Below are 21619 nucleotides of genomic sequence, written 5' to 3'. Positions count from 1 at the left end.
GGGAGTTAGTTGCTGCTCTCCCTCCCAACCCATTCATGGCCGAGGGTTATGAAGACATAATTGCCTATTGAAACATATTAATCCCAAATTTTGTAAGTAATTTCACCTATGAGACACAAACAACCCTGGCTTTGCTGCTGTCTGACCACTGGTGACACAGGCAAAAAGCTCTGTGTCTTGTGACCCGCTCTCCAAGTCCCTTGACACAGTTCCTTCATTTCTAGTATTGCCTGGAACAGAATAAAAAATATTCACACTGCTTATCTATTTGCATATTCATCTTGTCCATCACAACAGAGAGACAAATTCAGAATATTTTTTTAAGGTTTCTCTTCAGCCTCTAGCTATAGGATTTAATTGTTAGTGAGTTACATAGGCATGCAGCAGTCTGTCACATGAAGCAGATCACCCTGGTTTTGTAGTGTGCACACATACAGTGCTGTCTATCCCCTCGTTGCCCACCCAGGCTCAGGACACGCACAGCAGTCTGGGGTGAGCAGATGCTGCAGGCTCACTCATGTGGGTGCAGTATGACCCGACTGAGCACTCTGAGCTCAGTTTTCTGTCTCCAGCTTTGGCTAAGGCATTTCTGCCTCCACTGGCTCCTTAAACTTCAATTAATAATGACAAGAAGTTAAAAATCATGAAATTAAAAAAAAAAAACAGTAATTTTCCTTTCCTTTCCTTTCCTTTCCTTTCCTTTCCTTTCCTTTCCTTTCCTTTCCTTTCCTTTCCTTTCCTTTCCTTTCCTTTCCTTTCCTTTCCTTTCCTTTCCTTTCCTTTCCTTTCCTTTCCTTTCCTTTCCTTTCCTTTCCTTTCCTTTCCTTTCCTTTCCTTTCCTTTCCTTTCCTTTCCTTTCCTTTCCTTTCCTTTCCTTTCCTTTCCTTTCCTTTCCTTTCCTTTCCTTTCCTTTCCTTTCCTTTCCTTTCCTTTCCTTTCCTTTCCTTTCCTTTCCTTTCCTTTCCTTTCCTTTCCTTTCCTTTCCTTTCCTTTCCTTTCCTTTCCTTTCCTTTCCTTTCCTTTCCTTTCCTTTCCTTTCCTTTCCTTTCCTTTCCTTTCCTTTCCTTTCCTTTCCTTTCCTTTCCTTTCCTTTCCTTTCCTTTCCTTTCCTTTCCTTTCCTTTCCTTTCCTTTCCTTTCCTTTCCTTTCCTTTCCTTTCCTTTCCTTTCCTTTCCTTTCCTTTCCTTTCCTTTCCTTTCCTTTCCTTTCCTTTCCTTTCCTTTCCTTTCCTTTCCTTTCCTTTCCTTTCCTTTCCTTTCCTTTCCTTTCCTTTCCTTTCCTTTCCTTTCCTTTCCTTCTTTCCTTTCCTTCTTTCCTTTCCTTTCCTTCCTGAGCCTTACCAATCTTAGCTGAAATATTCTCCAGCTTTTTTTTTTTTTTTCCATGCCGTTATCTGGACAAGTAGTTTGTGTTAAAAAACCCAAGACAGCAATTGGCCACTTCACAGCAGCAACTCTAAATAAAATACAGACCACCACCAATTCGCTATAAAACCATAAATGAGAAGAAAATAATTGTCTACATCTGATATTTGCAATGCTGTACATTGTGGAAAGCTTCATAGCTGCTGTGACAACTTGATAATGTCCTGAAAAGACTATGCCATCTTTATATGCAAAACAACATATTCTACTATCAACAACTAATGCCATCATCCATGATCTTTAAAATGAAGTAAATCAAAAGACAAGGAGGTACAACACACAGAAAAGGTAATGCATTTGGAATTTGCAAGTGCACATTTGAGAAATGGCTCTACCAAGCCACAGCAATTGCTCCTTGTAATAAATTAGCTACAACCTTGGCAGACCAATTCCTCTTCCCACCAGATCCCTTAACGCCAACTCTTTCATTTGTATGTGCCAAATGGGTTTTAACCCTCTCCACGCTCCCAAGTTCAGTAAATCTCTATAAAAGATATCTGCTCTCATCACACTGCGAGAGAACGGGCTTATCTCTGCAGTTTCCATAGACAACAATAGCACATGGAGCAGTAAGAGGGAAAGAAACTGAGGACTGAAACTCCACGGGAGCCTAGGGCATACCCAGGTGGGTGTTAGCAGACACGCCTCCTCTGCTCCTCCCTTGTAAAGCCATCCCATGCCAGATCAAACAAGGCACAGTGCAGTCGTCCCAGGGCTGGTGGCCTCCTGGCAGGGCACTTTGTGGCACGGAGATAAAGCCGGTAGGCATGGGCCACATGACTCCAGGTCTGTCTTTGTGTCTCTGTAGGGATGTCTAGCTCCTGCTGAAATTAACGTGGAAAGGCATCTAAACAGGAGGGCTATGGCTTCCCCTAAAATGTTCTGCAGCTCCGCAGCAGAGCAGAAGCCACATGCATGTCTCATATTGCAAGCCAGCCTGCATGCAGTCAGGGGTTAACCCCCAAAATCAGCCTGATTTATTACCTTGGGATAAGTGCCTTTAACTGTCTGCTTTTATTTTAAGAGCCTGAGGTCGGCCCTTGGGGAAGAGCAAAACTCAAAAGCAACCCAAACTGTTGCTGTCCTTTCCAGAAGCATGTGCTCTGCTACCAAGCCAAATTACTCAGGACACCCTGAAAAGCAGGCAGACTAGTGCTGAACACCTCTGTGACTGCACTGAGTGAGTCTCCCTGCTCAGTCGGGGAACTAATGGTAAAGTCCCACAAGGTGCTGGGCACCTTCTAAAATGCTCAGGATCCTCATGTCCCAGTGGTACTGAGAAGTGATGGGAATGCTGGGTGCTCAGCAGTTTCAGGACTGATTCATTAAATCATACAAGGCTGATAAAGAGGAGGCATATTTTGAATTAACAAAGCAACTATAGATAAAACCTTCAGGGCCAAAATGCCTTCTCCTATTTAATCTTAAAAAAAAAAAAAAAAAAAAAAAAGGAGAATTAAAATGTCGCCGCGTTTACCAGGTATTGTATCAGCCTATAATGCAAAGAATCAATTAGAGATTCAGAAATTCTTAAATAAACTACGGGCTTTCAGAATTTTTTGCAGTTGGGTTTTCGTGGCAAGCCTTGAACACTGAAATAGGAAAAGAACTTAAAGCTGTAATAAAAGAGGTTACGACACAAATACAATTAAAAAAAAACACCACTTTTTGGCACTGAAGCATATGCTCTGCCCCCTGCAGCTAAAAGTCACATACTGAGAGTGTTTGTTCTGTCAAGAATTACTAGTTTCAAGCATGGCTGGTGATTTTGGACAGTAGCACTTCAGAAACCTTCAATCTGGCACTTTTATCACTGCACATTTATTAAAGCATCCCCACCGTCCAAACTCCCAGGAGTTTGGGGATCTGACCTCTGGGAAAAAAGATAAAAAAGGTTCCTGAGACACTGTTTTGATCGGATCCATTTTTTTTTTTTTTCTTCAGCCAGATCATTATTCCAAACCATTCCTTGATTCTTCAGAAAAAGTAGTAGATGCAAGAGCGATTCACTCCTTTCTTTCCTGGGAACAGACTGGCAATGAAGCCGGCCAGAGCCCACACAATTGCTGCTAAAGGTACTAGTGTTCTCAGCAAAGAATTATTTGCAAGCTGTAAGATCAGAAGCAAACCGATCAGCACAATTTATTTTATTAATTTAATCCATTGCAGTTCACTTGCCTGAAGATGTTCTGGAATTAGCATGAATACAAGGAAGAGTTCACTGTTTACTCTTATGTATTTTACTATGCCGTACGAAGTGTTTGTTTATTTAGTACAAATAACATTAGCTATAAATGCATTTTTTTTCCCGGTTAGTAAATTCACAAAGCCATCCAGATTTCAGTCTGTTTGCTGTATGTATGTATTAAATGAATTTGTAAACGGATTGTACATAAATGTTTTACTAAGGCTTATTTGTTATTCCCAGTATGCAATTGCCACTCTAAGCAGTCATATATTTGTTTTACTCTCTGACTGCGTACATTTCGGACATGAAAACCAATAACACAAGGTAGTATCCTCCTGGTTAACACTTCCTAACAGACCTATTTTTGCTCTGAGATGTCAAACTGGGGAGGAAGCTGTTATCAATAGCTGTCATTTCTCCGCATCCTGCCAAAGCCAACAGGTAATTTTACCTGACACACATCAGAAAAAAAAGCTCAAAACTCTCTTCCATGTATTGTTTTTGCAAACATCAAAAAAATACTTCTATTTGCCATTACTTAAGCAACTTTGCCTGAGTGCTATGTATAGTCTTCAGTATATCTTCAAAAAGACAGGAAGGGTGCTTCCAAAATTACGGAAACAGCTTAAAAATGATGAACCTGAGAATCTGTGTGCAATCTGAATTTTCAGTCCTTGAGGTTTTATTTTTTTTTCTGCCTGTTCATACAGTCATAGACAAGCAAGCATGAAAGAGATGTCTCTAGGTCACACACTCCATGCCCTGATCCATGGCAAGATCATCTGCACCTATGTCAATTTCTGGCAAACATCTGTGTATCTGACCTGCCCTTACACACCTCCAGTGAGGGAGGCCCGCAGGCAGTATCCTCCAGCCAAACCATCAGAAAGTTTCTCTTAAACTCTAACCTAAAATTGTCCTGCTGCAGTTTTATCACTTTTTGTACTATTTACCAAGTGTGTGGAGAACAGACTGTTCCTTTCTTCTTCGCGGCAGTCTTTTACACACTTGATGATTTGCACCATGTTTTTCTTTCAACCCTCTTTTTTTAGGCAAAGCCTTCTCAGGTCTTTCAACCTTTTTCAGAAGGCCATGTTTTCTAGGCTTCTCATCGTGTTTGCTGCTTTCTTTTGGAGGCTCTCCAGCTCCTTCTTCTCTTCCATCAGCTCTGCTGCCCATCAGCATATGCAGTGTCCTGGCTGAAGCCTCACCTGTTTGGCAAGCTGTAGGCTAAGACCTTTCAGGAAAAGGCTTATCTTTTCTGCAGCAACGTGTCATTGTTGACTTATTCTCTGTCTGCTGCTGAAAAGGGTAGTGGTTTATTCTCTGGAGGGAAAGGGAACAATTGCTTGACTCTAGCTCCTGTGATCCGCTCTGAAGCCTCTGATAAATTCACCCCTGTACAAGCCACACTCCTCTTCTTCAGGGTCCCAGTTCTGCTAGATCTGGATCAAAATCTGTCGTCGCTGTGATCCCAGTACTGTGTGACACACAGTAGGAGCAGTCAGGAGCAGTTGTACTTTCATGTTTCGTGGCAGTTGATAGGAAGAAAGGCTGTCCCTCAAAGAGGGACTGAAGAGCAGCTGCTTCCTATGTCAAGGCAGAGGTAGTGCTGGTGCCGCAGTGCCGCCAGCAGCAGCACTGCCTCCCTTGCCTCTGCGAGTACCCAGCAATGGAGCAAAGTCTTTAATTTCCTTTGTGAGCAATCCAGAAAGTTACCTAACTCATTGAGAGGCAGGCAAACTCTGGTGCCACTGCCATGTGCTCCAGAAGCTAAGCTAACTACTGAGCAGGGGCCCCGAAGTTTCTTTCTGCTGGAAAAAGACACTGCTCCAGCTCCTGTGCTTTATTGCTTTTCGTTGCCTTGCACTACCCTAAACAATTAGCCCAACAGAAAGGGTCCCTGGATAGCAACTGCAGAGCAACGCAGGTACTCACGTGGCAGAAACTTTGCATAAAGCCTCCCTGTAACTGGAACGAGTTGAGGAAATAGGAAGGCACGAGGACAGTTAGTCCTAAATGTGGAGTCTGATGGATTTTGCAGACCTGTCTCAGCAGTCTTTTCCACCCAGCTCTGACAGCTGGACCAGAAGAGAGAATCTGATACCACTTCTTTTTTGTGGAGGAAAAGACATCGAAAAACATCCCATTGCTGCAGATAATGGCATGCCATTATGCTAGAGATGAAGCTTTCTACCAGCTCAGGAAATGCGAATAATGCCATAGTGATATACACAACCAATACTTGATTTTTTTTTTTTTTCATTTTTATTACAAATAAAAGCAAAGAGCCTAGGATGATTAGAGTATGTCAGAAAAGAGTTGCGTGACAGTTATATGGAGAAAATGCACTCTGCATGAAACCTAAGAAAACATTATTTGCAACGAGTAGATGAGGTCACCTTTGTGCCAGCAGAACCACCCTTCATACATCACCTGCTGGAAATAAAATCGGGGCACAGTCAGAGGTTATTGCATGATAGATGGTGGATGTTAAAGGGCCACCAGAACGTGAGATAACCCCTACAGTTAAATGCTGAAATCTGCAAGAAACCAAAAGGGGTGACATTCAGCCTCAGTTTTCTTAAGCATATGCCTTTTCTGTAGAAAATCTTGGAGCCTGAGATGAAGATCGAGTCCCTAACATTGGGATCTATTTCTTGTCCCTGTCTAGGTCCTGAGGATCCATTCACCACCATGCTGGCACTGCAGCACACAGCTAAGTGAATCTGCCATCTCTCCAAAACTCAAAAGCTAGCAGTCCGCACAGTCTTGTCCCAACACACTATAACTTTGCCAGAGACAAATACGTGTACTGTAAACACATATTTAGCTATTGACTACAAGAAAAGGAAACCAGCTCTGACCTTGTACCTAACCACAAGGACCACGTGTCAGCGAGATTTATGTGTGTGCATGTGTTGTGTTATAATTTATTGTTGTTCTTGTGTAAATAGTGTTTTGTTTAGCGTTATTGCCTTGCTAACTCTGGTCCTTATGGCTTTATTAATCTTTCTTAGTTAATAGAATAAGCACCTGAATGAAGCAAGGGCTCATCTATTTCCCCGGCACAACCACACCCCAGCTAATCTATCTGCTGTCACAGCACTCCACCTTGAAAGCTGGTGGGAAGCATGTGGGCAGAAGGGCTGTGAAGCTCCCAAGAGCTGCACATCGATCCTGGTGGTTCAGCTCTGCAGCACCAGGCTGCCCCTGCAGCACCCGTACTGATGATCCTGCTCACAACCATAATTCATTACGGGTGGAGACTGTCGGAGAAGAGCGGGACACAGTGGGACACAGAGAGAGCAAATTAACTCCACTCCCATGGACCGCAAAGTTCAGAAAGACACAGCCTGTTACCTCCACGTAGAAAGTCTGTAAGAGCAGCAAATATATAAGAAAGGTGAACAGATCAATGCTTCCTTACATAAACATCAAGAATCAGCACAGGTCAGGAAAATTTAAAAATCACTGCAAGTCTCTTGGCTTACAAATCTTCTAGAAATCTGGAAGTATATGGAGATGCAAATTTCCTGGCAAAATATAGGGAGTGTATGAAGAAAACAACATGGGAAACTAGGATATACGGGCTCTGCAGAGAGTCAGTTTTTGGACCTCAGCTCTTTGGTTCTTGGCTAATACCTATATGCAAAATAAGAACGAAAAGTTCAACCCATTTATCCCACCTGGAGACAGATGTCTCACACAGACATGGAGTATCTGCCAAAAGAGCTTCCAAAACTTTCTGGAAGATGTTCGTCATAAAGGAAGGGAACATGCATGATATAGTACAGATAAACAATTAAAACAAAGTTAATCTGAAATAATCAAAAATGAACAAATCCACCTCCACACCAGTCCAGCCCATACTAGGTCTCTTCTTCCATACGTAGGAGGAATTGAAGGTGAGACAGCAGCACGACAGGGCAATACTGCTTAAGAGTGATAAACTGATGCTCCCTGCTCATAACCCGTTTTTAATTTTTAAGAAAGAAATCAATAAGTGCAGATAAAACACAGACGGCTGTAATCCCTGCGAGTAATCTTGTCACAACATGTGCTACTGTAGTTCTACACTTTTACCTTTGCACTTTGTTGTGTGTAACAGAGCAACATAATTAACCACTGGTAGGTAGTGTTTACGTTAGTTCTCAAAAGGTTAAGAAGCTGATTATAGCTAAAATCAGCTTTGCCTGGGGCTTCAGTGGCTCTGTGTAATCAAATTAGACAAGCAGGGCACAGTGTCACCTAACACAAACCAGTGGCACTTTCTTCTCTGCTTTGACCTTTTTCATCAGATGAGCAAGCCAGGTTTTAGCTTATTCCAAACATTTTGAACAGATTAGTTGCCAGTAAACTCCAAGCGATAAGCCAGGCATTAGTGCATACTGTTTTTGTAGGTGACTCGGTGAGACTGCACTCAGGAGATTATTTGGGGGTAGCGCCAGCTTTGCTTTCCCCTGAAATTAACCGTTTGGTTTACATTTTTATTTTGGCAGAAACTGTTTTCTGAAGGTGAAGGGCAATTATTTCAAATCCCCAAATACCCTCGATCACTTTCTTTGTCTTGGACATTTTAATGTTTTGATTCTAGAGATGGAGAGTAGTTTCCCAAATCCAACAGCAAACAGAAAACCTCATAAACGTGGTAGATAACGCATTAGCATTTCTGAGAAGCCACAGGTAACGCGCTCGGCAGAGTTACGGCTCAGCTGCGCGACGCAGCTGCTGTACTCTTTGAAGTCAAGCAAGGTGAATGGTATAATGGAGGAGTTTAAGGAGGTTTAATAATGTAGAGAGAAGAGCAAACCAGCCTTACATCAGAAGAGTGCTTTCTGCACGGCTACACCGTAACTGCATTTAAAAGCAGACTGCAGCGCCAGTAGCTTCCATAATCTCAGTATCTTTGAACATAAAGGGAACAAAAGATTAACCAGGCAAAGAATATATACAGAAAAATAATGGCAAATTTAGATAAAAATAATCTGCAAGTTAAAAATGCAGCATGCTCTTCTGAATTTTATGCACTAACATAAAAGACAGCAGCCAACTATATTTGTTGAATCTTTACATATTTGTTCCCCAACTTCAACTGCGGCTCTGCCTGTTCAGGTACTGTGGCCAAGTTATGGGGCGTTTATGCTGTGAAAACTAGCAGGCACGTGAAACAATAGCTTCTGCAGATGATTCGTGCTTATTCGTTTACAGCCAATAAAATCAAAACTTGTTATTTTAATTGATTAGTCATAAATACAGTTACAGAAGTCAAGTCTCTGTACTTGCACAGTCCGATGATTCCTGCTAATCCAGCAGTACTTAACAAATTCACATGTGGTTAGCTTGCCTTGCCATAGCTGTAGATCACATTTCCATGCTGCAAGCTGTGCAGAAAAAATCAATATGCCAAGTTTAACATACGGACAGGAAACATGATGTCCTCCTATATTTTCAATGAACTTCAAATGACTGCGCTGTTCCTACTCTACAGCATATTTGAGGGAAAGGCATTCTTGAGGAAGATGAAAGATCTAACACACAGTGAGATACACAAATTCATGACTCATGGAATCACACCTGGCTCTATTGTAACAACGTACTTCAAATAATACGGCATTATGATTGCCTCCTCCTGCCTTTACACTTCTAAAGCAGTGACCTGCCCTTCAGACAGAACACACGCTCGCCATGCCTCTGTCAGGTTTAGTAGCGAGTCCCTGCTGCCTCGTACAGCTCTGCAACATGGGGGGGACAGCAATCCTTCCCCCCCAGGCTGTCAGAGCCCTGTCTCCCTTCCCTGCACCCCCCGCGACCCGTGACCCAAGGCCGGCACCGCATGGCGGCTCCTCCACAGGCCCTGGGGACGCCGCAGGGCCTGATGGCCGATGGCGCCCTGTAGGCCTGATGGTGGTGGCTGAAGGCCTCTTTGCCAGCAGCAGCAGGACAAAGGGGATGTCTCAAAACCCTCGCAAAGACAGCGGGGGCGTTTCCAAAATGCGAGGCTAGGCAGGGAAGCAGAGAGATTGTCAGCTCTTTCACTGGTAATTTCCCTTCATTGCAATGAGCGGCTGTAAATGGATTAATGGCATTTAGCTCTAGAGAGCATGTCATTGATCTGCACCGAACATATAAACTGTTATATAAAACACACTCAAAGACTTGCTTGTTCCTGTCTTTCTATTAATATGTCATTTGTAAGACAAATTTTATTCAGAGATTAATGTACCATTTTAAAAACCCTAGGCATAAAACTCCCAATCAGAAAATAACAATGTAACAATTTTAAGTGTTGAATAATATTAATACTGCAATAAATTACGATTTCAGTACATTTTAGCCGTCTTTTATCAGTTCAGAGAATGTAACATAGTCCCACACTATTACAAATGAGTTCTTTCAGGGACTCCAAAAATATCAAATATGCAAACTTTACCTCCACAATCTCCCCTGATAATGCAGGAGAATTGATAATTTTGTGGCAATGAATGGTGATCATTGCCCAATATCTACAGACTGTTTCAGGTGTAGTGTATGGATGTATGTGAACATATGCCCCTTTGCAAATCAGAGGACACTACAGAGCACGGATGAGAGCCAACCTTGAGATACGCGATGCTGAAGCGATGACGGTACTGGTGTCCCAAGGCGGTTCTGCCTGTGCCAAGTCACCAACAGTGCAGACTTTGTCCATCCGTCAAGACTCCGATACAGGGCTCCTAGTTTGATAACTAACATCTGGATCTAAATAATGGCCTACACAGCTTGCTCACTTCACTCGGGGGTTTTTATGGGGGGTTGCAACACGGTCAGGAAACTTCTTCCACACAGACAGCTTCATTAGAGCTGGCCAAATGAGCCTGTGCATATGCAAATCACTGCTGAGTCTGTACTAAATCTTTAACATTTTAATGCCTCCATTTGCTTTTTTCCCCTGACTTTGACATTGCTTCACTGTGAACAGCTATATTTAATTTACAAGTTCTTTTTTTTTTTTTCTTTTTTTTTTTTTTCCCCTTCCCAAAACAAGGAGGCAGGAAGTAGATGGGTGTAACTTGCTGAGATGAGCTGCTGGCAGGGTGAAGTGGTAGGTTTTAGTAATAGCTGGAAGCCATAAGAGGTTCTGAGCTTTGAAGTCAGTGCAGCTTTGATGTACTGCTCCCATAGTTAATCGCAAGATAGTCTTGAAAGAAAAAGATTTCCCAAATACCATCCAAGTGTCATCGCTTGTGAAATCCTTGAATGATTTTTTTCTCCTAGTGAACTTTAAATCTAACATTGGGCTGCTCTCACTGCCTCTCAGTCACTCTTAAAGTATATTAATCAGTTAAAAAGATGATTAAACACATGCTCGGACTGGTCCAGGTGAGTAGCTGGCTGCATGCTGCTTTGCCAATGAACTTTGAGTACTTTCTTCGCTGCAGCCATCATGCTCAGCCACAGCGAGGAACCGCAGAGCAGGATGGTGGCACGGGAGGAGGTGGACAGCAGCCTCCAGGGGGGCTGTAGAAGAACATTTACTGATTTTTCCCGTGATATAAATTGTCCTTGAGTTGGACGCTCAAGCAATGAGAGCATTCATTTTTACTGAAAATATAAACAAAACTATCCCTGGCCAATTAGGTTTAAAAAATCAACTCATAAAAGCATCTTTTGAATATTTAGAATCTTTTGAAAATAGTTGTACGATATCCAATTTATTTTAATAACTAGATTTTAAGCCTGATCCTACTCTACATGTCAAATGTCATCTACCAACTACATGCCAAAGTGCAGCAAAACTACCATTTCCAATGAGTCCAAAACTATCAGGGCAAGAACATCAAAGGTTTAAACCACAATCCCCGTCCTACAACGAAAAGCTCTTTACCTGTGCACATTTATATCTGAACAGAAAGGGGAGACACCATTCACCAACACCCATGTCTGTCCAAATGGACAGAAATAAAGAAAATGGCATGTGACTGGTAAATTATGGGAGAGCAACACGTCAAGGTCAGAGGTCAGTGAAGATTTCAACAAATCTCAGAAGATATGGCAACAGATTAAGCAAGGGGATAGACTGCCCTCCAACCCTAACCTGTTAAGACCTTTGAAGTCTTGTGGTTACCTCTATTCTGCTCTTTCATATTAGTTGTTAGTTACACTAATTACAGCCTAATAGTGCACTGGAGCCAGGCACTTTTTGCAGAGCCATCCGCAGGAGGGCTATGTGTGGAACAGTGACCTCCAGCCGAACAGAGCTGTGCATGTCACAGGCACTTGCCCCTTTCAAACAGTGGGCTGCATCGCCTGTTGCAGGTAACGAACTTTAAGATGTTAGTAACTTCAACATGCTTTGCACGTTCAAGAAACAGACACAACATTTTGCAAGAGAAATTGTAAGCTAAATAAAAGCCTAGCCCCAAACTTGGGTTAGTCTAAGTAGGGTCTGACAAAACTGCTGAAACAGATTTAATTCTAAGAACAGTTGTAATGTGTGCTGGCATAATGATTACCAAAATAAGGATGTAAAGTGCAACCCCTCATAAATACTGCATATTCAGCACTGAAATCAAAGAAGTAACTTAGTGTTGCTGCCAGTAAGCTTGAGTGAGGGAGTGTGGGATTAGATGTGGAGTCTATTTGCATTGATTTTGCATCAATATCCATATTAATGCTAACACAATATTGTATCATATCTGGGGACAGCATTCAGCTCAGAGTCTCTCTGGCAGCTGAAGTATCACTTGTAAAGCTTCAGTAAATCATTTAGTAGCATTAAACAAAGTCAGGCACTAAATCAGAAGAAAAGTTCAGAAAAAAAGATGTAGTGCATAAAAATCATACCAGAATTAACAAAATGTATAACAAAAGAGCCTGTGTGTGGAAAGAATAGCTATTCAAAATCAATTTCTATTTCCTCATTTATACGAGGAATATTTTTTACATGGTAGATAAAAGCTTTGCATGATGACAAATCAATCTACCTGCAATTGCTGGGAACTCTGTTACCAAGATAACATAATTTGTCTGCGGGTGCAAACTCTCAGCTGTGAATACACCTTTAAAGAGATACAAATAAAAATGTAGTTTTAATGAAGACACAAATGAGGAGAAATTAGGACTTCCTTGCATCATCTAGTAGCAGAGCGCTCAGAAGGCAAAATGAAAGTCTGACAGGAGGTGATATAAATGCTCAAATATGATTTAATCTGGATTTCTGAACATTTAATAAAACATAAGTTTATGATCAGCATGCAGAATAATAGAAAAGATCCTGACTTCTTTACTGAGCCTTGAGCTATCCTGGAACAAAGGTACAAGGATATAGGGAGATATAGGGACTGATCTTCCCAAGCTCACATACGTGCACCTCTTACTTACTAATGCACAATTTGCAGCTGATCTCTCTGCTTAGAGCATGCTCTTGCTGGGTTGGCTCAAAGAGAGCAACCCACGACATCCAGCTGGTGGGAAATCACACTGCAATTTGGCACCATCTCCTCTGGGCTCTCCTCCACATGGTTCATGGTTTCTCTTCACTTTATCCTTGCCCAGAGGGAAGTAAGTATGGAAACCAGTGTCTTGGGCAGTTCTTCTGTCTGCCCCTGACTCCGTTAGAGTCATCAACAAAAAATAGCGCAGCGCATCTCTTCTCAACAAACCTCTTTCTTTGCCTTCTCTGCAAAGGTATCCTGTCCAGGCAGATGCCAGAGACAGCGCAGCTGCTCCCAGGTGCTGCACCACAACCCTGTGGTGGGGACTGATGGCTGCAAGCACAGCCAGTCCCATGGACAGCAGCAGCACAAGGCAAGAGCCGAGGCTGTGCCAGAGTTGGCTGTAAGATGGCCTGACACCTCACTGCTCGATCCAGCAAAGATCTGCCTCTCCAGCCACAAGGCTCTTCCATCCCCAGATTTACCTTCTCAGAAAGGACAATGCATTTACAAGACACAGGTAAAAGTAATTGATTTGCATGGACTCGCTAATTGAAGTGACCAATTTTCAGCTGACAGACTGTTTAGTGCTTTTTCAGCTCCCAGGCCCCTGAAGCTTGAACCCTGTCCTCTGCATCTAACGCAGATCTTTGTGGAACACTTATGCTTTCCTGGAGGACAGCAGATGTGTGCTTTAAGGCTGACAGAGAGAATTACAACAAACAAAACATAAAGCAAATGGTTAATAAATTTCATCTAAAGCTATTACAAGAAGGAAAAAAATACACTTGAATATTTGTCTTTAATTCACACTCAGCATTTGGTTATAGTAGTGGTCTCCAGAGACAAAAGGACAGATGTGAGACCCACCAAAACCACTGGGAATCTTTCTCCTTTGGTTTTAATGGCAGCTGAGTCAGGTCCCTAGCAGTCAAAAGAAATCTGTAAGATTCATAAGCTATGCTGAATTCGTAAGCTGTACCTAATGGAAGAGTCTAAGTTCTGCAGTCAGTAGCAGGAAACTGTCAAAATCATGAACGTCTGGAGCACTCTTGAAATAAAACAAATTGTACCTTGCAGCTCTTATATGCATTGGTGTTAGACTCCGGCACAGTACTGCTTTAGGAAATCTTCAACTGTTATCCTATCTGTGCTTGATATTATGGAGAAATACTGAAAAGGGAATAGAAAACATTTCACTAAATGGGCCAAGCTGCATAAGAGGATGTCTACAACTCTGTCCCCATATACCTCAAATAACAAATATTTTAATCTAACAAAGGGTAACAGTGAGTCCTTGAAGTTCATTTATCCTAGCATTGCAAAGTGACACCAGTTGTTAGGGAACAAGTGTTTTGAGTTTAGTACACATTCCCCATAGGTGCAGCTGTATCAGGAAAGCACACGCATCGGATGGACCAGCCACAGTGCTGGCACCTTCTGGCAGGGCTGGGCTGCTCTGTCTTCTGCCCAGCATGAGCATTCAAACACTACAGAAGCACTTGAGTTCAACACTCAATTCAGTATATTGTTTAAACGTCGCCATAAAAGCACTGACCATTTGGAGACAAAGAAGGAAATGACACATGCAGATATAAAAATAACTTGTTCTGCCTAGCAAAGCTAAGGTCTGCCCTCATCAGACGTGGAAGCTCTCAGTGGGACTCAAACAGTTCCTCATGCAAATATCTAAGGGTAAAGAAATTGTATCTCAGATTGCAAACATATGTGGGTTTTATTTACATGTAATAAAAGCTTTATATGTGCATGTAATGATTTATAACATATCATTTCAAATGATGTTAACATAAAAATATCAGATAAAGTAGTAAGAATTTTTATATACGTCTCATTTGCACAGAGATTAAACTAACAAAAAGAAGTCTATTTTCCTGCCCTTAAGTGATGGGCACTTACTAGCATTTGTTGAGAAGTACACGACATTTGCCTTCAAATTGACTACTGTACTCACAGCAGGAATAATGAAAATCTAAAATGTCTTACTCTATTAAATGTGTGGATTATTTCTCTATCAAGGTGTTGTAGGTATGTCTTCTAAACTTACCTAAAAAAAAAAAAGGATAAATGTGGGGAAAAAACCTTACTCCCTTTTTAATATAAAAATTGGGATATAATTTTAAAAATCTTATTAAGCAAATTTGGCTCACCAGAATAAAGTATTTCCTGGAAAAAATACATATTTTTTAATACACAAACAATTGTCACACAGAGCAGGGTTTTTATGTCATAACATACGAATGTAATGTCTGCTTCAGTTAGCCTTGTACTTAAAACTACTTGGGCAAACAATCAACATCTGAACATTAGTTATAAGCAGTTGTTTGCTTTTGCTTTTAATAAATAGATAACAATCACAATGCATTTAAAACAAGTCACTTAACTGTCCCTGTGCATTAACATGATGAGATTAGTTGCTGGCACTGGTTAGCAAAAAATGACAAGTCCTCCCAAAAGAAAATAGGGCCTTTCAAATATAGGCATGTTCCTTGATAGGAGAAAGTTTAAAGTGCAAATATACTGTGAAAAGGGCCTCTAAAAATGGCATCACAGAGCTCCATGTTTCTCATCTTTTGGTTATTTCACAGGTTGGGAAACTAATCTTCTCAGCTGAGAGATACTTGGAGCAGCCAGAAAACTGTTAAATTAGCAATTTGAGGGCAGGGTGCTAAGAAGGCAAATATGATACAAATTTAACCTCCATGTGTTGCAAATAAATTTAATTTATGTGGCAAAGAAAAAGAAAGAGAATGTTAAAATCAATTCTATGCCACTGCTAGGAGTTTCTCCAATTCTTGTTTGTTGTCCAATCACAGCAATGAGCAGGAATTTGTTATAATTGGCATTACTGACAGCTGTTAAGATAATTTGTATGCCTGAAATATTAAAATGTCTGTTTATTACCTATTTACAGTGATCCAAGTGAATAAACGTGGTGAGGACGTGGCACCCTGTTCTAAAAAACCCATTACTTACTCCAAAGACAGCAATAAATCTGAATGTGAGTCTTCGATGGATGTATGCCAGTGTGCCAAAAATGCCCAAGAGGAGATGATGGTAGTGAGGTTTGTGACCTTAGCAAACCAGAGAACAGAATAAGTTTCTTCTCAAGCAAGCAACTGCAGTGCATGGAAATTCTCCTTACCCTGAATACATCAGTTTGGGAGGTAAATACTGTAGGTTTCTTCTGGCCAGTTCTACATCAAAATTAAGAGTTCCTAAAAATAAGGAATGGCAATTTTCTAACACCAAAAGTTATAATGCTTTCCATGAATTTACCATTTTGGACAGTGTTGTGATGGATAAAAATGAATGAAATCACTGGGCTGGAATTGGGTTGCCTGGGGACAGTGAACCTGACCTGATTACATTCAGTCCGATTGAACAGAGAAGTCTCAGCCAGCAACACGCCAGCAACACGCAAGCTTCAAATGGCTATTCTCCTCAAGGTAGGAAAAATACTGGCAGCTTTATTCAAGATGAGATATTTCAACATAAAAGAATGACTGATGTCTTAAAAAAAGTTTGTTGCGTGACAAAGACAAAACAAAACCAAAAAACCTGCAGAGCTTTAGTCCTTCTGGTTCAATGAAAAAGTGAAGTCAATCGTTAGGTATAGAAAAAAGGTGGTAATAGCTTGTTGTCGGTATGAAAAGATGATAAGGAAAGCTAAAGTTATCAAAGCAAAAACAATCTATGACTGGCAAAAAGCACAATGAGGAACTTTTTTTTTTTTTTTTTAATATATAAGCAGCAAATGCAATCCATAGCAAACATGTTGATCTTCAGATGGAGATTGTGAAACTGTAAATAACACAGAAGAAAGTATGAAATTGTTCAATATATGTTTCTATTATCTATTTGGAAAAAAAAGGCAGATGTTTGGTGAAGTTCATTCTATTTCAATTCATCAATATCTTCTTAGGGATAAATATTTGTAACTTGGCAGACTTGCAGAGTTTGTATTCAAGAGTCATAAAAAGCTAACCGGTTACCAAAGTTCATTTTGAATGAAACTTAAAATATCAGAGAAATTAAAGAAGATGGGAGAAATCTCAATCCAACTTTCAGAAAAGACTATCTGCACAGTTAGCTTGACATAAATATCAAGAAAAATAAAGGAGAAATGGATATATAGTTCCATAAATCCCTGCTTTAGATACTGTGGACATGAAGAATCAGCTCTTCCCACTTTTTTATTATGACATTTCACCTTTCTCTCTTTCTCTGCTGCTTTTCTTCCCAGCAAATCCAGCCTTCTTTAGGGGAAACAATCCCAATTCATTCAAACTTTCATTGCAAACCATCTGCTCTAGACTTCTAATTATTCTCAGTGCTTACCACTCTATCCAACTGTCTGATGTATTCTGGTGGGTAACCATTGCTTACCCACGTGTTCCTGAACTTGTATGTTTGCAACAAGGAAGATAGAGGGATCTAAACCTGGAATTTTGGAAAAGACTTCCCAAAAAGGATGTGGCATCACAGAGCACAAAGGAAAGAACCAATTAGATGAGCATCTGCCAGGAAACGATGTAAGAATGTTTGATCTTGCCTTGGGATGGGGGATGAAGCTGATCCATGTTAAAAATCCCTTTCAGAACTGTGATATTGGAGACTACTAATGAAGAATTGGGATAAAAGAACATAATTAATTAAAGACAACATAACTTACTGGCAAGTAAGTCTCTAACAAATAAAGTCAGTTCATCTTTGATGAATTAACATGCTTAGCTGGTAAATACTTATATGCAAATGAAGTATACTGATTTTTTTTTTTTCCAGGCATTTGACTTATTCCTCCAGAATATTCTGAGCAGCTGAACAAATTATGCCAAGTTTCCTATGCATTTTTGGAAAGCCCTTTGTCTTCCTTTTCTTTCCAGTAACTACCTCCTGCTTTTCTCAAGTTTCCCCTTAAAACTCTGGAAAAAAAGATCCTATATTCTGTCATCATATTGGAGCCACATACCTGCTACAGTTGACTGGCTGTGACTGCTTCTTCGCTAGTTGTTCATTTTCAGGCACCATGTATATCACCTGAGTTACTCTACCTTGTCTTTCAAAGGAGACAATGGAAAGTCTTCCTTTTATGAGGAAGACACATTTCTCATTTCTTCTTCTATGCTGTCTACTGTTCGCCGTAAACTCAGAGCAACTTAATTACAACTAAAACTTCAAATTAGGCAGAAATTGATCAATGTTTCATAAATTCATAAGGGGACAAATGGCACAATTGTAGAATTCCTGTTTACTTGGGAAAGCATGTTAAAAATCAATATAACTCAATATTTCTAGGAACTTGCAGACTAAGTAATCTGCAAATGTAGTTGTCAGGGAGAAACCGCTATTGAATAGAGATTGTTACTGACGGAGTGTCCTAAGGCTATTCAACAACACAGGAAGTAAATGTAAATTCACTGGTGGTAAAACTTGTGCGAATGAGAAGACTGGCAGAATGAATATTAACAATAAGGTCTGCATGCTTTTGGTCCTTTTTATTTATTTATTTACTTTTAAAATGTGTCTTCATCTGTTTGTTTTCTTTTTTAAAGCTACATGCAGTGCTGCATAACACTACCTCATGAACGAAGATAAAGAGCTGCAGTTACAGAAAGGATACCAAGAGCTGCTAAACAAGCTTCTCCTACACAGCCTCTCTACAGTATGGTGATAAAGGGGTCAAACGTGACCCTTCGCAGATGAAACAGGAGAAAAGCAGGTAGTGAAGATTTGAAGTCTGTATATTGCATTAGTGAGATGCAAGTCTGTTTCAAAGAAAGGATGTTGAAAGACTGACGACGCCACAGAAAAATGTATAAAAGCACTTGAAACCTGGAGAAATTAACTCCAGTTAACTGCAGTGAGACTTAAAGAATTCTATGTATTCTGTTTCTCAGAAGAAAATTGAATGTTGATTTGATTCCAGTATCTAATTCACTTGGCAAAAAAGCAAATGTATTCAATGGCTCTTTAACTTAGTAGAAAAAGGCACAGCAAGAACTAATGGCTGGAATCTGAAACCAGAGAAAATCAAACCAGAAATGAGCCACTCCTGTTAAATGTTTGAAAAATTATAAAAGAAAGCAATGGATTCCCCATCTCTTGAATCCTTCTAGCCGGAGCTGAATCACTTTTGGGAAGACGCACTTTGACCAAATGCAAGTTTTTATTTCAGCATAACAACATCTGCTCAAAATATAAAGAGCTGCATATGAGTGGAGAACAAGTAATTGAAATGTCCTTCCTGACCTAAACTATATGCACTTATGAAAAAAGATCAAAAGTGAAAGAGAACATTTCTAAAAATTCTACCAAAATCTGTAAATTTGGATTTGAACAGAAAATGCAAGCTGAAATGTAAATGATCTTTTGTATGTTATTGCAATGCAAATATAAGTGTTGCCACTGAATTTCATATTACGTCCCTCAGGGGTCCAAATACCTCCTTACAGGCTTTGAGGATTGGCAGAATTACAGCTTTTGGGATCACAGTGATATACCAGATCCCATCTCTATAGATGTTCTGGCTTAATAGCGGTGCTGAGGATAAAACAGAAAATACTTTTCAAAATGACTAACGGCATATGGAAACAACTTGGAGTGCCAAGGCTAATATTGAGCCTCAGTCCCACAAAGTGCTTAACCAAAAGTCACTGAGAACCATGTGAAGACTTCTGCTCTGGCTGGACTGGAGTCTGTAGATATTCCAGAAGAGACGAAGTCAGCAAGGACAATAGCCTTCTCACCCACCCTGTGGAAGATACACTTTCACCATGCCACAGTAAGGACCAAGGTGCACCATCTGGCATGAGGTTTCCTGCTTGCACTTGGAGCCTGGGAAGGCATCGTGTGCAGAAATGTGGCGACAAGCCACTGCATTAGGGAACCTTCTGCTGCAATCAAAAGATAGTGCTGACTGAACCAGTGCTAGATTGTTTTTTAATTACACTTACCATAGTCTCTTTAAAGTGTCGGTCTAAACTGTCACAAGGAAATCTGCATTACAGCTGCATCTGCCTATTCAAAAAGTGAACACGTTCATTATTCCTCGTGCTGCCATCATGCCTGTAAATGCTGGTGAGGAGCCACGGCTTAGGCACTCTGGCGACACAGCTGTGCAGAGGTCTGGCTCAGCATTACCTGGGCTGGCTGGCTTCTCTCTGGGCAAAGGAGAAGCAGAAGCACAGAGCAAGAAGAGCTCAACTCATTAGTCTGCAATTGTGCTGTAGGGTAAGATGTCAGCCAGCACGTAGACAGACTTGGATATATAAAAACTGGTGAGATCATATTCAATAGTATCAGAAGCAATTGTCAGGGCAGTCTAAATATTTTGTAGGAAATATCTGGCTCTAATAATTTACATTATTCTTCATTATCACAATCAAACACTGCCTTGAGGAGTCGAAGGCAAGCATGCATCACTCTAAGTTAACTGTACTCTAAAAAAAAAAAAAGCAATGATAAATAGATGTGTCTGAGCACAAGAATAATTTTGATGAGACTTTTTCTCTAGTATCAGCACAGCCCCAAATACATCTACGTATTTTGTAGAGCAGTACATTAAAATGAGTGTGCTAAAAAATAACGGTACTGGTGGTATATCAAACAACTAACTGCTCATGAAGAAGTTATAAATTAATTATAAAGTTGAATTCTCCCACTGCCGCCACATCCGCTAGTTCAAATCAACACTTTCAAATTCACATTTTCATATCTACCTTTGAGGCTGTGGAGTTCTGGAACAGAAACTGAAATACCATTCAACAGGTCTTTACAGATTTTGTCCTTTCCAAAGCACTGCAAAGCTAAAACTCAAAACACAACATACAAGCTCACATCCATCTAGGTATCACACATGAAACAAAAAGCCGCCTGAAACACCTGAGGCTGAGCAGGAGACTAAGAGCAGAGTTCCTTTGAAGAATCAGGAGCAGGGAAAAAGCTACTTACTTCTGCACTAAGAAGACATTATCTGAAGCTGGACTTAGTGCACATGTGCAGCACCTGCCAGAGCTGGTCCTGAGACAGGCTGATGCTTCAAAGTGTCTGTAATAATTTCCAATCCCTGATGTACAGTGGCAGAAATGGGAGTGCAGGACCAGCCCTTCCAGCATGGAAGGATGCTCACAGCAGGCTACAGAGCTACCTTCATGCTGCAGATTCCTGTATTTCTCAGCCTGTGCTATTAAAGTTACAAATACCTTAAAACAAATTGACACATACATAAATATAGGAGCCTGCCACTTTGACAGAGCACTGTAGTGTTTAATCTTTTAAGTGAAACGCTTTTATTGGCAGAACTACATGAACATGAAGACATAAAATGTAAAGAGGTTTACAGTAAACACTGATTACTGTAATCTTAATCTCCATGAATGACTAGTGAATGCAAAAATTACATTTTTAGCTCAACAGCTAAATTGTCTAATCTGCCTTATTTTGAAATGTGCATGGTATGTGTGTGTGTGTATTTCTTAAATTATTGGACACAGATCACTGGTCACAAAATACTAATATCAGAAAATAGTCCAGAAAAGTCTTCATCAAATTGATTAAAGAATGAAAAATCA

At 40.6% G+C, this 21619-nt stretch overlaps 1 protein-coding gene across 13 annotated transcripts in view; it reads right to left on the bottom strand.

Annotated features, from left to right (window-relative positions):
• The window catches only part of ARB2A (ARB2 cotranscriptional regulator A), a 259673-nt gene that overhangs the window by 40294 nt on the left and 197760 nt on the right, over positions 1-21619 (bottom strand). Inside the window, exons 11-12 of one of the 13 annotated variants that reach the window (XR_014576622.1) lie at positions 14102-20209; positions 1276-12653 (exon numbers count right to left, since the gene is read on the bottom strand). The exons of 10 other annotated variants lie outside the window; for them this stretch is intronic. Coding sequence is in view for 1 of the 3 variants with exons in the window: in XM_083817162.1 (XP_083673288.1) it covers positions 20142-20209 (68 nt within the window). In the remaining 2 variants the exon portion in view is untranslated. Of the gene's footprint in view, positions 1-1275; positions 20210-21619 lie in introns of those variants that run through there. 2 more of the 13 variants (XR_014576623.1, XM_083817162.1) reach the window with 2 other exon arrangements.

This window comes from Anser anser, assembly GCF_964211835.1.
Source record: "Anser anser genome assembly, chromosome: Z".
Taxonomy (NCBI): domain Eukaryota; kingdom Metazoa; phylum Chordata; class Aves; order Anseriformes; family Anatidae; genus Anser; species Anser anser.
Note: the sequence above shows the minus strand (reverse complement) of the source record. Positions and strands in the feature narration are given on the sequence as shown.